This window comes from Carcharhinus amblyrhynchos, unplaced genomic scaffold (assembly GCF_965287045.1).
Source record: "Carcharhinus amblyrhynchos unplaced genomic scaffold, sCarAmb.v2.hapA scaffold_38, whole genome shotgun sequence".
NCBI classification, from domain to species: Eukaryota; Metazoa; Chordata; class Chondrichthyes; order Carcharhiniformes; family Carcharhinidae; genus Carcharhinus; species Carcharhinus amblyrhynchos.
The window spans coordinates 2,735,665-2,751,850 of NW_027649779.1; the positions used below are offsets into that span (position 1 = coordinate 2,735,665).

The 16,186-nt window shown below is 42.1% G+C and overlaps 1 non-coding gene and 1 gene segment (V, D, J or C); both read right to left on the minus strand.

Annotated features, from left to right (window-relative positions):
• Positions 1 to 2,905: 2,905 nt before the first annotated feature.
• Positions 2,906 to 2,978, minus strand: trnaf-gaa (transfer RNA phenylalanine (anticodon GAA)). Its single transcript has one exon. It is a non-coding gene; the product is annotated as a tRNA-Phe (tRNA).
• Positions 2,979 to 7,462: 4,484 nt separating this feature from the next.
• On the minus strand, positions 7,463 to 14,390 carry LOC145362389 (Ig heavy chain C region, secreted form-like). The segment is given in 4 exon segments: positions 7,463 to 7,599; positions 12,317 to 12,625; positions 13,520 to 13,822; positions 14,024 to 14,390. Coding segments are annotated over 4 exon segments (1,116 nt in total).
• Positions 14,391 to 16,186: the final 1,796 nt, after the last annotated feature.

Genomic DNA, 16,186 nt, shown 5'->3' on the forward strand with positions numbered 1-16,186 from the left:
CTCTGCTTTGATTGTGCTGAAGACTGTGCAGTTGAAGATGTTGAATAAGCTGATTTGGAATTGGCTGTGAATCATAACACTGGAAAACATGTTACATAACGACAACCGTAAAGTGGAAAGATTGAAAGTGAATGTCAGGTAGTGTGAGGATAGCTGTGTGGCAAGGGGAAATGTTTCCAGTGCATTCACAGCAACAAACCATGAAGGTTACACAGAATGATATCAATAACTGGGTAACATAGACAAGGACAGTGAACACAGAGAAATATGACTTACCAGTGACACCAACTACAGCAAGGAACGGGTAGTAAATCCTTTGGATGTCGTAAAATACCCAAAGAATACGAAGCTCAAGTGGTATAATCCAGAACATGGCTCTGAAATTCAATGATCGCTGGCTGTACTAGAGACCACTCCCAGTTAAACAACATTGCACACAGTGTGAAATTTCCTATTTATAAATCTTCTAATGTCCCCATTGGAACAATTAAACAGTGTGCTGAGGGACATGAATCCCAGTCTCTGAACAAACAAGATGACTTCATCTTTTCTTGTAAATTACATGGTATTGTCCTTTTTATGCATGTTAAAAAATCCGAATGAAGACAAACATTTTGGTTCATGCACTTTGGCAAAAAAAAGGAACATTGATTAACAATGTGTTGCTGAACTGAAGAGAGTTGAAACCGTTGTGAATATTGCTGTCACACATTGTCAGCCTATCCGTTTTCCAACAGATCTCTAAAGACAGATAAGTCAACGCCGGGAACAAAATAGTGAGGCTGAAATCATTTTGTTTGCAAGAACACAAAACAGAATGGTTGTCAATAAATACTTACATCTTAAATGTTCTTCAGTTGAAACACATGAACTGTTTGGTGTTTTCATGCATTCGTGGAAGGCAGAGATGGGCTGAAGGTTATCACTGGGAAAACTGAAGGGGAATTGCTAAAAGAGATCATTTCTCCAAAGAGGGTTATTAGAAAATAGATTATTTAAAATAAATAAGCACGCAAATGTCTATGATATTTCTTAGACATAGAACCATAGAATTCCTACAGTTCAGAAGAAAGGTTATCTTGGCCCACCGAGTCTGCATCCCACCCAGGTCCTCCCCTCTGCCCTATCCCCATTAGTCCCACACATTTACCATGGCTAATCCACATATTCAAAGGGAAAATAACGGGCAATTTTTGCATGGTCAATCCAACTAATATGATCTGTTGTAATAAAAATGAGTGACGAGTTTTTGTGCAGTAATACAGGGACAGAGCCGAATGCACAGATATCGATATAGCACCTGTAGTCACATGAGTGCAGACTGGGCCCAGTTCAGTCATTTCTGAGAGAGTGTATACAGTATATCACTAACCAGCGTGGTGTGTTCTCATCTAAATAGAGACATGACATACTCAGTTTTGACAAAGACAAGGTCTTTGTGAAGGATACAATGTGAAGGATAAACTTGCATTTGGTGAATAAAAAGTCCGAAATACAATAAAAAGCAGGTGATTCATGGATAAATGAACATTTTTAAAACAGTTCCGTCAGCTTCCCTGGTGGTGTAGTGGTTTGGATTTGGCGCTCTCACCACCACGGCCTGGGTTCGATTCCTGGTCAGGGAATGTAAATTTATTGCTGTACAACAATCCTGTGTTACTTTCAGGTCTGCAACTGTCAGAATCAATGTTGGGGAGACTTCCTTGTTTGCGTCTGAATTGGAAAAGTCACATGTAAAGAACCAAAAAGAAAATAAGAGAGCGATAGGCTAGAAAGTGCTGATGGTACAAAATGCTAATACGGGTTAAAATCTGGCTGTTAATGGGGGAAAATTTATTGTTTCTACCGACACAAATATCTACAGATCTCGGTCCAAATCTCTGCTTCAGTGACAAGAAAACTTCTAATTGAATGAAATAGTAAAGTCTCCCACCCCCAGTGAAGTGGAGGCAGTTTTCATTCAGAAACCAGTAACTGTGAGTTTAACAATGTGGGAAGGAGAAAGACTCAGTTTGAGCGGTGACATTGCGGGAGGAATGGAGAGCTGGAGTTCACCCAGAAAAGCAGCAAATTTAAAATCAATGGTGTCCAACGTTGGATGGTCCATTAACGGTGATAATTTAATGTTATTGAGCAGAATCACCACAGAATGGTGTCTCACAGGTTGATGCTAAAACTTTGAATGGAGTGAACTGCAGTAACATTGAATGCAGTAGAAAGGGCAGCACGGTAGCACAGTGATTAGCACTGATGCCTCACAGCGCCAGGGACTCAGGTCCTCGGGTCACCGTCTGTGCGGAGTTTGCACGTTCTCCCCGTGCCTCCGTTGGTTTCCTCCAGGTGTTCCAGTTTCCCTTTCAAAGATGCGTGTTTTAGTTTGATTGGCCATGCTAAATTGGTCCTAGTGTCAGAGGGATTAGAAGGGTAAATATGTGGGTTTACGGGGAATAGGGCGTGGGTGGGATTGTTGTGGGTGAGGACTCGATGATCCGAATGGCCTCCTTCCGGAGGAATCAAAAGAGGTAATGCAAATATACATTGTTTTGGATGAAACAGCAGGTCAACTAAATGTATTTTCACTGCCATGTAAAAGCGGACCAGACATCTGCACTGAAATCTGATGAGGTTGGAAAAACTCAGGACGTTACATGGCATGTCTGCATCAGGAAACAAAGATAAACCTTCACCTCCATCACCTTTCATTAAAATTGGGAATGTTTAGGAATAGAGGAAGGTTTTTAAAAAATGAAATCCAACAAAGAGGAAATATAACAACATCTGGCCGGGGGGAAATTGCGCTGGGTATTTGATCTGTTGTAGTTTGTGTGAATTGATGTTTGAAGACAGTGCGAGACAAAATGCAGTGGTAATTAGTCGATAGCCCAGAAAACCACCAAAGGGATCCTGCCGAAAGCCGGGATTGAACCAGGGACCTTTAGATCTTCAGTCTAACGCTCTCCCAACTGAGCTATTTCGGCCGGCTGGTATACGGGAAGCTTTCGTCTCCCAAATATCTAAGAGAACAATGATTTCTGTCCGTTCGTTAATGCATCATTTCAATTGTACTCAGTATCTGTTTCAATATTTAATATCAATGTATTATTTAACACATATTTCTTCGTTCTGAATTGAATATTTCTGAACATGAACATCACTGAATTGCAAACATAACTGACCAACAGAATGAATCGAGTCACCGGGTAATACAGATCACAATTTAAGATTGAACATAGTTTTTTAAAGAAGTCAACTAAATCGAAATGGAAGAGATTTTTTTAAAAAAAGATGTGTATCTGCTAGTGATCCTTGAGCCGTTCTTGTTGTGGGTGTGAGACACTCAGGCGCATAAATTCCGGCCCCTTACGGCAAAGTCCAGCAGATCCACACTGAGTCTCGATTCCCTCACCTGTCTGAGGGTCTCTTCCTGTTTCTAAGTGGTGGAAAGCGATCTTAAAACAAAGATTTTTCTGTGAAATGTGCACCATTTCCTCTAGTTCACTCACAGGATCACTTGTGTCTATTTTTTTGAGCACACGCTGCTATCAGATATTTCAGATGGTGATTAAACATATCAGTCTGCGCCTATAAACCCAGTAAATTCTGTTGTAGACTGAACTAGATATGAACATCTGCTCGGCGTCAAAATCGAACTTCTCTGTCAGTGAGTCAAAAAAATATTTTTCTTATTTCACAGAAAATATTTGAGGGTGAAGTCAGAGCAATGATAACATTTCTTTAACATCGAGGTTCAGATAATGTTGAGCAACAAACTGAAATCAAGCAACTTTTCCCTTACACGACATGAGAAAGTTTAATGAATGTTTCTGCCTGGTTTTGAACCAGGGGAATGTTTCGTGTGTGAGGCGAATGTGATAGCCACTATACTACAGAAACAAACCCAACCATCCTAAAGCTAATCTACCTATCTGCAATGTTCAACTGCGCTGTGTTGCTGCAGGTTCCGATGGTTAGACTGAGAGCCCATGTCACTGAATTCAGGAAGATAACCGTAACTTTCAATCTGATTGTACAACTTATCCCCAACATCAACATTTAAAAGCGTTCGTCTGGCAAATGTCTAAGGGAACAATTATTTCTACCCATTTATTAATGCATCATTCTCATATTCCTTCGAATAATCTCAATCAATTGTTCTCAGTAATAAAAGCAAATTACTGCGGATGCTGGAATCGGAAAAGAAAATGGAAAATTCTGGCAAGTCTCACAAGGACTGTGAAGAAAGCAGAGCTCTGACAAGCTGGTCTTGTTCAGTAGATTTACTGCAGTAAGGTTTATGTCAGTTCGAAACAAACATTACTGTTTGAATGTGGTCACTTACAGTGAAATTTAATGCAGTGGAAGGTAGCCTACTTATTTTTACAGGAGGAACCATCAATGGATTTATAAATATGAATTTTGCAACGGGACTGAAATTTCTCCCTGCTGTTGACATGGTACAAATATTTACCGACGATTTTCAAGCAGTGCCCATGTGTCGGGTTCCGCGGTGTAATGGTGAGCACTCTGGACTTTGAATCCAGTGATCCGAGTTCATATCTCGGCAGAACCTTGCTTTAATTTGCAAATGCAGATTCCCTCATCACTGCGGCTCCTGTGTAATCAGTGCACAGTTCACCCACCGGTTCCGTATTATCCACAGCACACGGGACTGCTTCAATGACCTTATGAATAGTCTCATTCTGTGGTATGAACATTGTGTGATATTCTGCTTTCCTCACGCTCAGGCCATGGAACCCACAGGACTCGCTTTTATCTCTCCTGAATTGCTCGCTATCAGAGCCCTTCCTGTTGTTATGTTGCCTGGCTGCTGGATTTCACGTGTTTAAAACTTCCTACCTTTCCAACATTTAACCATTTAAATGAAAGGTTATGGAGGTGGAAGAAGTGAATCCTTCCCCTGTGCACACTTGCTGCCTGGCTTCCTCAGTATTTTTTTTCAGCTCTTCCAAATTTCACTGCAGCTGTCTGATCAGGTTAAGATGACAATATCAGTATCTGCATTCGGCTGGTGTTTGCACCAGTGGCTCGTTGGTCTCGTGGTATGATTCTCGCTTCGGGTGCGAGAGTCCCCGGGTTCAAATCCCCGATTAGCCCCATTGCTATTCATGGCCAAATCTTGTTCATTTGTTTATCGTACACACAGCAGGATGAATTCACTCCCGGTTTGGTTTGAAAGCCTGAACAATGTAGAGAATCCAACAACACAACTCATTCAAGGTGCTTTCAAAAGTTGAATGTGCTCATGGACGTCCTCTGAATCCCAAGTCAATGATTCCAGAGGACACGGTGCTTGTGGATTCCAGCCCCTGGTTTTATGTACATTGTTATTCATTCATGTGATATGGATGACTGCTCCATTTTCTGTCTATAGCTGTCTCTCCTTGCTTCTCTGCATCGACGTCATTCTTTTTCAGTCTCTCTGTGCCTATATTTCATTTCCCTCGACTGTTCTTGTTTCCCTGTAAGCTCTCGCTGTCTGCGTGACAAAGTTTCATTGGCACAGTTGCCATTGGCGAGGGGATTTAATATGATGACGCTGTTCTCTCTGAGGTTTGGAATTATGAGAAGTGAACTCATTGAAAAGTCTGGAACTACGAGAGAGGGTTTGGCAGTGAACAATCTGAGAGATTGTATATGCCTCTGATTCTGTGTGTGCCCTTGTATCTGCGGATGCCCCAGTTTCACTGTTTGTAAGCCCCTGATTCAGTGTTCACCCTTGTATCTTTCGAGTTACCAGTATCTCTATATGTCTGCGCCTGAATCTTGGTGTATCTGCATCCATATGTGCCCCTGCATCTATATGTGTCCCTGAATCTGTGTATGCCACCGCCACCCCCCTCCCCGTATCTCTGTCGGCCCCAATTCACAGCTCCTGTATCTGTGTGTGCCCCTCGATCTTTGAGTGCTTCAGAACCTTTGTGTGCCTGTACATGCATGACCCCCGAGATCTGTGTGTGTGATTGTGTGTGTGTCCATCCCTGTAAATGTCTGATTCTTTGTGCTTTTTTAAGACTAAACCGTGAAAATGTCTGACAAACGAATTACAGAGGGCAGAAATGTTTACCCACTAAGATTCTGAATGTGATCACCATCTCATAACTGCATCGAATGTACAATCTGAAGTCTCACATAATCCCAACTTGAATCTCCAGACATTATCTCCCAATGGGAAATGAAGAACACGGATTATCTGTGGTGTCTGGTTACAAAAAGGGCGAATACGCCAGCCGAGATCCTTCTATGAACTCCAATCTCGGACAATATCGTTCAATGTTCATTTTTCAGCAACCGGCTCGCAGACTCACAAGCACCAGCGCCTGCAGTCGTTGTGGCCCGCCAGCAGATGGTGGTGTTGTATCACTTTAATCTCAAGAGTAGTGCAGCAGGTTTGAGGAGCTATTTGAGGAAAAAATATTTCCTTGTTTCCATGGAAAGGAACAAATAGTAAAGCGAGAGGGATCTAATGGAAATAGTAGACAGTGTGAAGGGAAATATTGTCTGCCTACAATGTCCTCCATCGGCCCCTGATGAAGCAGAGCCTTTGCTGTTCAGAATTACCTGAAACTCGTCTGTGACAGATCAGTTTATGAGTGAAATCACCGAGGTTCTCTTCATTCTTCACTCATTCTGTCCCTGGATTTTAACCAAAAAAGGCAGAGATGAAGGTGTCGTTACACGGATCGGTCACTGGGTGGCGCAGTGACTCTTTCACTGCCTTGAGATCAACCACATCTCACACATGACTGCGGGAACATGCCTGTCTGGGAAAGGGGGCAAACCACATAATAGCGAAAATGGAGCCGAGTGGGTGGGTTTCGGAGAACGGAATTAAGCCAAGCCAGAGACAATTTTTTTTTATTTAAAAATTATTTAAAAAATCAGAGAATATTTTACAGCGAAATTACTTTTTATGTTACAAAAGTGAACATAACGATCGAGCTGCACATTGAGAACAGAACACATGCACAGGGAATCCATCAATATTTGTACATCTGTTACATACACCACAAAGAGAATACAGACCTTAATAGAAAGAGGAATTATCAGATGTGAATAAGGATTGAGAAAAGTTGCTTATGTTTACATGAAATTTAAACTGCGGGAAAACTATTAACCAGAGTTACATTACAACAAAAATCAAGTCACGTACTTTTCACACTGGAAACTGAAATAACGTCTATGATTGCCTCAGTTACAGATTCAGAATGATAAACTGAGAGAATAGAATAACCGAGAACAGATATTGCATTTGAGTCATAGAGAGATCTTCATAATCATCTTATCGTCGAACATTCAACCCATCATTTGATCTGTAAAATAAAGAGACAATATTGAAGCAGATGTTTATGATGCGGGACGTTAATGTTAGAGTTTTTAATCAGTGAAACATTGAGACATTTTTCAAATCCATTCAGCCAGTTTGAAATGTGAGTGAACTGAATCATCTCACCTTCACCAGAGTGACGGCAGTGCTGTAGAAAATGCTCAGGAAGAACAGGACGATGAATGTGGAAGCGGTTGTCCAGATGTTCCTGTTATTATCCTCATTACTTTCAATCCAGATGCGATCGGTGGGGTCTAGGGAACGGAGACCAGGAAATGAAATTAGACTACTTTATTTATCCAGGTAATCTTGCTGTTACTTTTTCTTTCCCCGTTCTTCTTCATAAGCGGTTAGTTTATTCTCTTGTATAATTTTCAATGTATATTTACTGTTAAATTCAGGACACTCAGTAACCGATCTCCGTAATTATTTTCACACTTGATCTTTACGCACATTCCTTGGACAGTCCATGTCAGAAAGCACTGAAGATATTTTCTTGAGTGTTAGTTCATTTTTGATCAATTTGGCACGATCCTTCATTGAAGAATATTATGACTGATATGGAGGAACGTTCACTGATCAATGATTGTTTTCACAGATTGTGACTGATCTGTAAACTTTGAATGTTGCTGTTTAAGAACTGGGATGTAATTTCTGATCTTTTCTTATTTGTGGTGTTAATGGTTAGAAGGTCACGAGCTTAATCCAGTTTCTCAACGTGTTTTCGGTGCAATGTACATTGGGCTATTTGTCGGTAGATATGTCCATTAAAATTCATGTTTAAATTTTACTTTCATCATTTACCTACCATTTGTATTTAAGATGTTGCATTTGTGTGCGTGCACATGATCATCTCGTGCTCTCCGCATTAATCTTTGGCTGTGAGTTAATACATGTACAAGAGCTTTAATGTACACGTTCATTTACCTGTTTTTGTTGATTTGTGTAGTTGTGTGTCTGCATCTGTGTGTATATTTTATTCTTCTATCATTGTGTATGTGTGGCTCTACTATTGAGTTAAGTTTATGTATATGTATTAATGCCACTCTTAATGGGTGCACATGCGTTTCTGCCTATTACTATGTGAAAATTTCTGCCCTTCTAGTAATGTTTGTTTCCCTTTCTGTGTGCGTCTGTTTCCCATGTGCGTGCGTGTGTACGTGTTAACATGTATGTATATACGTGTTGATGGTTCTTTATAACGATGTCTTGATGTTTTTGTTTCGATATGTAGTACTATGTGCTATGGTGTTATGTGCTGTATGAACATGCGAATGTTTGTGTCTACATGTTTGCGTGCAATTGTTTTGCTGTCAGTTCATCTGTATACAGTCTGCTTATTTGTTTATTTGCATTTCCATACATGTTTGTCAATGTGTATAACATTTTGTGTCTCTATATCCATATTTCTGTCAGCGTGAATGTGTGCTAATATACATACATATGTTATGTAGATATATATATAATTATTTAAGTATATGTTAGTGTTTGCGTATTTATGTGGATCTGCATGCATGTGTATCTGTCTGTGTTGTGCCTATGAATGTATGTGTTTGTGTTTGGGTCTGCGTACCGGCTCACATAAATGTATGTACTTGTGTGATTTATGTGTATACGTGTGCGTGCGTTAGTATGTACTTGATTGTATACGTATGTTGCTGTTTTAGTGCCTGTTTGTACAAGCGCGAGTCTATATATTAGTGTGTGTGTGTAACAGAGAGAGAGAGGGAGAGAGAGAATGTGTGTGTGTGTGTGTGTGCGTGCCGATGTTTATTTGTGTGTAGATGTATTTGTGTATGGGTGATTTTTTTCTTGTGTGGGTGTATTTGTGTCTATTTGTGTAAGTCTGTATTTGTGTTTATGTATGTGTTGTCCATGATTGCATTTGTGTGCGCATTCATATTTCTCCGCATGTATGGTCGTTTGTGTAAGTATTGCATGCGTCTATGTTGTGTGAAGTTGTATCGTTGTGTATGCACGTATCTGTGTGGTTTTGTGCATGTGTACGTGTTGTGCATTTGTGTGTTTCTGTGCCTGTATTTGAATGCCCCTGTCCGTATTTCTGTATTTGTGCATGGTTTTGTGTGTGCGTATTTGAATGTGTCTTTCTATATTTGTGTGCATATTTATGAATATGTGTATTTGTGCATATATTTATGCATTTGTGTCGATGTGTGTGTGTGTGTGTGTGTGTGTGTGTGTTTTAGTGTGTACGCCTATGTGTGTATTTATAATTGTGACAGTTTTGGGCAGTATTGTCATTGTGTGTATTTGCTAACTCTTGCTTCAATTTTCACCACCAATCAATAACTGAACATGATCCAGTCAATACGAATAATAGAGCACATTTTCAATGTGTTGCTGTATAAATTTATTTTGTGTGAGTGGCACCGTGATATCGGGAGAAAGAATAAAATAATTCATTGATGCATCTCAGAAATCTTAGTGGCAGAACAGTGAAAATCGGGGAGGATTCTATTACTTGTTTAAATTTGTATTATGGGGAATCAATGCCAGCACATGAAAAAGAATGTTGAAACATGTTTAAATTGTTTTGCGTAAGGTTATGTGTATTACAATGATGAAGGTAATGATATTTAAATATCAGCAGCGAGTAAACTAGTTTGTGCTATTGGCAACTGGGTCCTTATAGTAGAGAGCTGGTCCCTTCCAAACACGCTACTTAGGGAGAGGGAGGACAGTGAGCTCAGAGTTTCCCTCTCTCTACCCAGTGATGCGATGTATCTGATGGTTCTAACCACTGAGGTGATGGAGGTGCAGTGGATTAAATAATGACAGTTCTCCTCTCTTCATTGAGGAAGTTGTGGAACATGGGTTAGGCATTGATCCTCCTCTCTCTTTGAGTAGGAATCCGGTAGGTTAACAATTTCACTCTCCCTCTCTCTGATGGGAGGATTGTTGTTCCATGTTTCTGTGTGACCCTCACTTCAGCTCCCATGAGATGTGGTGTAGCAGCAGAAAGCTGACATCAATGGATAAAGGCATGGACAATGAGGGAAGCAGGAACTCAGAAATATACATGTTGCGTTTGTCAGAAATGTTGAAATTGTCGGATTTTTCCTCAGCGGGAGGAAAGTCAGTGAAGTTACTTTGCAGAATTCTGTAATAAATGTGCTCTACTCTATTTCTAACCCAGGGTGTGTCTGTGCTGGGAGAACTGATTCAACAAGATTTGGGCTCGGGACCCGAAAATATCTGACTCAAACCAAAGGTATAATCGAAGTGAAACTGGAAAAAATCAATTAAACAATTGGGTATTTCATTTATCGTTAGAGGAAAATGATTTTATTATCTTTATTGTAGTTTTTAATGTAACCGAGTGATTCTCATTGACATGAATTAACAGTGTCCATCAGTGCAAGGGAAATGTTCACAAAACTGGGTTTACCACTGGATTTGTCAACTGTTCTGTTGATGATCTTCAAGGGGATGGCTTCATGTCCCACCACACAGGAGTAAGAAGCGCCGCTGGACCATTCCTTTGCTGCAATGGATAACAGGCTGTACATGAAGAAGGAGCTATTGCCGTCCTCCGCCACCACCTCGGTGTTTCTGTAGTTCCCGGGATTCACCGGCTTGTCGTTGACGGTCCACTTGACGAAGATCTCTCGGGGGGAGAAACCTCTCACTAAGCAGCTGAGGGAGACGGAACTCTGAGCGGAGACTTCTTCTGCCGAGGGCAGGAGGACAGAGACGACCGGTTCCCGCGGATTTGGATCTGTAGAAAATGTACAATAAATGTCAATAAACTGGAAAATTCTGGACACAAATGAAACGGCTGGTTAGATATCAGGAAAGTCTGTTTCCCTTTTGATTTTAACTGTTCCCATTTTTGACTTCTAGCTTGGAGGAGCGATAAACACAATGGTTTTCTGAAATAACTAAGGGAGCGGACTGGAAAGTTTGAGAAAGTTTACAGCACAGAATCAGGCCATTCGGCCCAACTGATCTACTTTTCCTTTTGGTTTTCTGGTTTTTATGCGCCACATCAGGCTCTCCTCTTCTTCTTCGATCTAAACTCAATAACATCGCCTTCAGTTCACTTTTCATTCATCAACACATCAAACTTCCCCTTAAAAATATCGATCGGCCCAGAGTCTTTCAGTTGGTAGAGTTTCCGGTCAGAAGGGACCATTAATGCACTGAATATTAAATATTGACTAGTACACATCCACTGGAGACAGACACAGTGATGCATTTACAGAGAAGCATAGAACAGTACAACACAGTTCAGGCCCTTCAGCTTTCAATGTTGTGCCGAGCTATGTCCAAACCTAAGATCAAGCTATCCCACTCCCTATCATTCTGGTGTGCTACATGTGCCTATCCAATAACCGCTTGAATATTTCTAAAGTGTCCGACTCCACTATCACAGCAGGCTACATATTCCACACCCCAATCACTCTGAGTGAATAATCTACCTCAGACATCCCTCCTATATCTCCCACCGTGGACCTTATGGTTATGCTCCCGAGTAACAGCTACATCCATGCAAGGAAATATCCTCTGTACGTCCACTCTATCTATCCCCCTCATCATCTTGTAAACATCTATTAATTCGGCTTTGATCCTCCTCTGCTCTAAGGAGAAAAGCCCCAGCTCCCTCAACCTTTCTTCGTAAGACCCACCCTCCAAACCAGGCAGCATCCCGGTAAATCTCCTCTGCACTCTCTCCATTGCTTCCATATCCTTCTTATCGTGAGGTTACCAGAACTGCGCACAATATTCCAAATGTGATCCAATATAGTTGCAGCATAACCCCACGGCTCTTAAACGCAAACCCCCTGTTAATAATCACTAACACACTATAAGCCTTCTTCACGGCTCTATCCACTTGAGTGGTAACCTTTAGAGATCTGTGGATATGAACCCCAAGATCTCTCTGTTCCTCCACATTGCTCAGAAAACTGCCGTTGGCCCTACATTTATTCCTTCAATCTCTCAGCTCACCTGTTTCCTTGTGGATAGATGTTCTTAAAGGAGTCGGCAGATCCTGATGGTTCCCCACGCACTCAAACACAGCCGCACTCAGCCAGGCTTGTGTGGAGATGTTTAATTTGCTGATCACGCTGTCAGGATCCGCTCCGGGCTTTTCGGCAATCTCTGATTTCAAATACTTCCTGTCTCGGATCCAGGACACGTTAACTCCATAAGGAGCATGAGAAATGATGCAGGTTAAGGTCACGGTCGCCTCCAGTAAGACCTGTTCTATTGGTGGCGGCTGTATCTTCACTGTGGATTCATGGCATTCGAGAGGGTCTGTGAATGAGAAATGAAAATCAACCCTAGTTCCCCTTCAAAAGCAGGACAGCAGTCTTCAGCCTGAAGGAGACGAAGTTGCCTTCGAGGTATCAATCTCCAACTATCGCCTTTCAATTTCTATAGGCGATGGCAAACCAGCTTGCTCTATGAAATTATTCCCTTTATTAAAGTATTGTAGCTGCTGTATCATTCTCATGAAACAGCATTACAACTGATACCACCCTGAACTCAGGAACAAAGTACTGCCCGTTGGTTTATAAGGTTGAGATGCATTTTGCAATATTTTACCCCTGTGCTGTGACCTGTGAAACAGTCCGATACCCACTGTCTCTCCAAGTCTTACCGGCTGTCTCAAGAAAAAAGGTGACGGCAAGGCCACTTCACTCACTTCAAGACAGAAGGGAACGTTATTTGAAAAGGAGACAGTGGCATGGTGTGTTGTCAATAGAGTTGTAACCTCGGGCAAAACTCTGGGGAAACAGATTCGAATTTCACCACTGCAGATGGTGAAATGGGAATTTAAAGAAAATCTGTGATTAAAAGTCAAATGATCACCATGAAGCCATTGGTGTAAAAGCCCTCCTGGTTCACGAATGTCCTTTAGAAAAGTAAACCTGCTGTCTTTATCTGGCCTGGCATGCATGTGACTCCAGATTCACAGCAACGTGGTGACACTTAAGAGCCCTCAGGGTTGGAATATAAATGCACATCTCAGGAAGCAATAACAAAAATTGCTGTTGTGATGACATTCTGAGTAGGACACAGTCCTAATATAGCAGACTACATGACAATAACTTAGAAATTGTTCGATGCTTTGTGCTAACTTTGATAGACCCCTAATTCCAATTAACATCATAATGGTATATTTTATCCACGATTTGAGTCTCTTACCCCGAGGTGAGCTAATGTTCAGACTCTGAGTGATTCCTTGATGAGTGACCTGGCAGGTATAGACCGCTTTGCTGAACCATTCCCCAGCGGAGACTGTCAGCCGGCTGCTGGCTGAGAAGTTCCCGTTCACTTGACAGGCGGGAGAGGTGACAATTCCTGAATCCACGGGTTCCCCATTCTTCAGCCACTTCACCGTCAGTGACCCTGGCTGGAAATCGATGATTGAACAGACGATGGTTGCAAATTTGCTGCTTGAGATTTCTTCACTCGAACTCACGGTGAGGATAATAGTTGGATGGAAAACTTGAGCACCTTCAGAAAAAAAAACATATTCGTCATTTCCTGCAGAAGATGTGGATCAATTAAACTTTTGTCTCCATTAGCAATTCATTTGCAATCAATAAACACTAGCTGGAACAATCCAAGGGTCTGGGTTATGCACGTCTATTTAACTGAGTTATAACCAAGGCCCTACATGTTTACCACAGTGTTTCTGTTTTACACCAGCTCCACAACACTTACATGGCATTTCAATGCTCTTGACTGAGCTGCTGTGTTGAACCTCACAGTCAATTCTGGGACATTCTCCCGCTGAGTTGCTGATGGTTAACTGGCTGCTCAGGGTGTAGGTTCCCTTCGTGTTTCGCACTGACGGGTACATCTTAAACCCAGTGGTGAACGGCTGTCCATTTTTCTTCCAGGTCACTTTGGAGACACCTGGAAGGTAATCCATCGCCAAACAGCCATAGGTGATGGAGCCGTCGGAGTTCTGTTGCTGACAGGGGGAGACCAGGCTGTAGAGAGTGGGCGGAGACGGTGCCGCTGGGAAAGAATAGCCAATTGAACAAGTCAGACTCTTATTTGCGTTCATTAAGTCAACAAACAGATTGTTACAAATATGTTTCTATATTAGATACAGCTCTTGGTGTTAAAGGGATGAAGTGATATGGGTAGTAGGTATGATCAGGATAGTGATGAGCTCTGACCAAAGTGAATGGTGGAGTAGGCTCAATGGGCCGAATGACCAACTCCAGCTTCTATTTTCTATGTTTCTATCTCAAACATTGATTAGAATTATGAACTTTTCCTAATATTTCCCAATGAACTCCTTCATCTGCCTTTGAGATTATGTTACTTCTATCATTTGGGAACCATCAACTCTGTAGAAACTCATATCCGTCTCTCCACTTCGATCAAATTAGGAAGAAAAAAAACATTCTGATAGTCTCAAAATGACATGTCATTCATTGGATTAACAGAGAACACCAAAGATTGTCTCCATTATTTCAGCAACTGTTTATTTCTCAACAACAGCACTTTGCAATGAAGAAGTTGTCTCTTCATTCATATCATCCACTCACCTGCTCCCTGCCCTTTCTCCACTCTCTCTGCCCTTTCCCCTGGCTTTCCTCCTTTTTCTACAGAGATGATGATTCCCAAATGATAGAAGTAACATAATCTCAAAGGCAGATGAAGGATTTCATTGGGAAATATTAGGAAAAATTTATAATTCTAATCAATGTTTGAGATAGAAACATAGAAAATAGAAGCTGGAGTAGGTCATTCGGCCCATTGAGCCTACTCCACCATTCACTTTGGTCAGAGCTCATCACTATCCTGATCATACCTACTACCCATATCACTTTCCGCCCTGTTCCCCAGCTGTGTGCCCTTTCCCCCAGCTCTCTGTTGTTTCCCCTAGCTCTCTGCCCTCCTCATCTCGCCCCCCCCCCCCCCCCCGCCACGACTCTCTGCCCTTTCCCTCACCTCCTGTTCACACCTGAGCCTTTATCATCGTCCCTGGCCCCGAGCCCCCAGAGATTCCCCCCAGCTCTCTGCACTCCCAGGGCAGCTCCCACATTTAAACACCAAACTGCTGCTTGAGATCTTTCTTCTCTCTCGTTGCAGACCTTCCCCACACAGATTTAGTGAGTGTGAGTGAGAGAATGTGTGTGTGTGAGGGTGAGTGATTAAATGAGTGAGAGTGGATGAGTAATGGTGTATGTGTGACGGAAGGTAGTTAAGTGAGGGTAAGTGACCGGTGTCCTTTGAGTGACGATCAGTGATTGAGGGTGACTAAGTTTGGGACAGGGTAAGACAGCGTGAGTAAGTGACGATGTGTGAGCAAGGGTAGGTGAGTGAAGGTGGCTGGATGAGTGTAGGTAAGCAATATTGAAAGAATGAGGGAGAGTGAGTGAGGATGTGTGAAGGTTAGTGGAGGTGGGTGAGTGAAAGTGAGTGAGATTGAGTGAATGAGGGTGAGGCAGTGAATGTAACTGAGTAATTGAGCAGTGAGAGTGAGTGAGTCAGGGTGTGTTATTGAGGGTGGCGTGTGAGACTGTGTGAGGCAGAATGAATGTGGTTGGGTGGGAGAGTGAGGGTGAGTGAGTGAAGGTGTTTGATGAGGATGAATGATTGAGGATCTGTGAGTTCGGGTGCGTGATGTTGAGTGATGATGAGTATGTGAGGGTGTGTGAGTGAAGGTAGGTGCGTGAGTCTGAGTGAGTTTGAATGGGTGAGGTGGCGTAAGTGAGAGAGAGACAGAGAGAGGGTCATTGAGCTTGAGCCTGTGGGGGTGAGTATGGGTGATTGAGGTTGGTAGGTGAGTGAGTGAGTGTGCGACAATGAGTGAGACTGGATGTGTGAGGGTGGGTAAGTGAGGTGAGT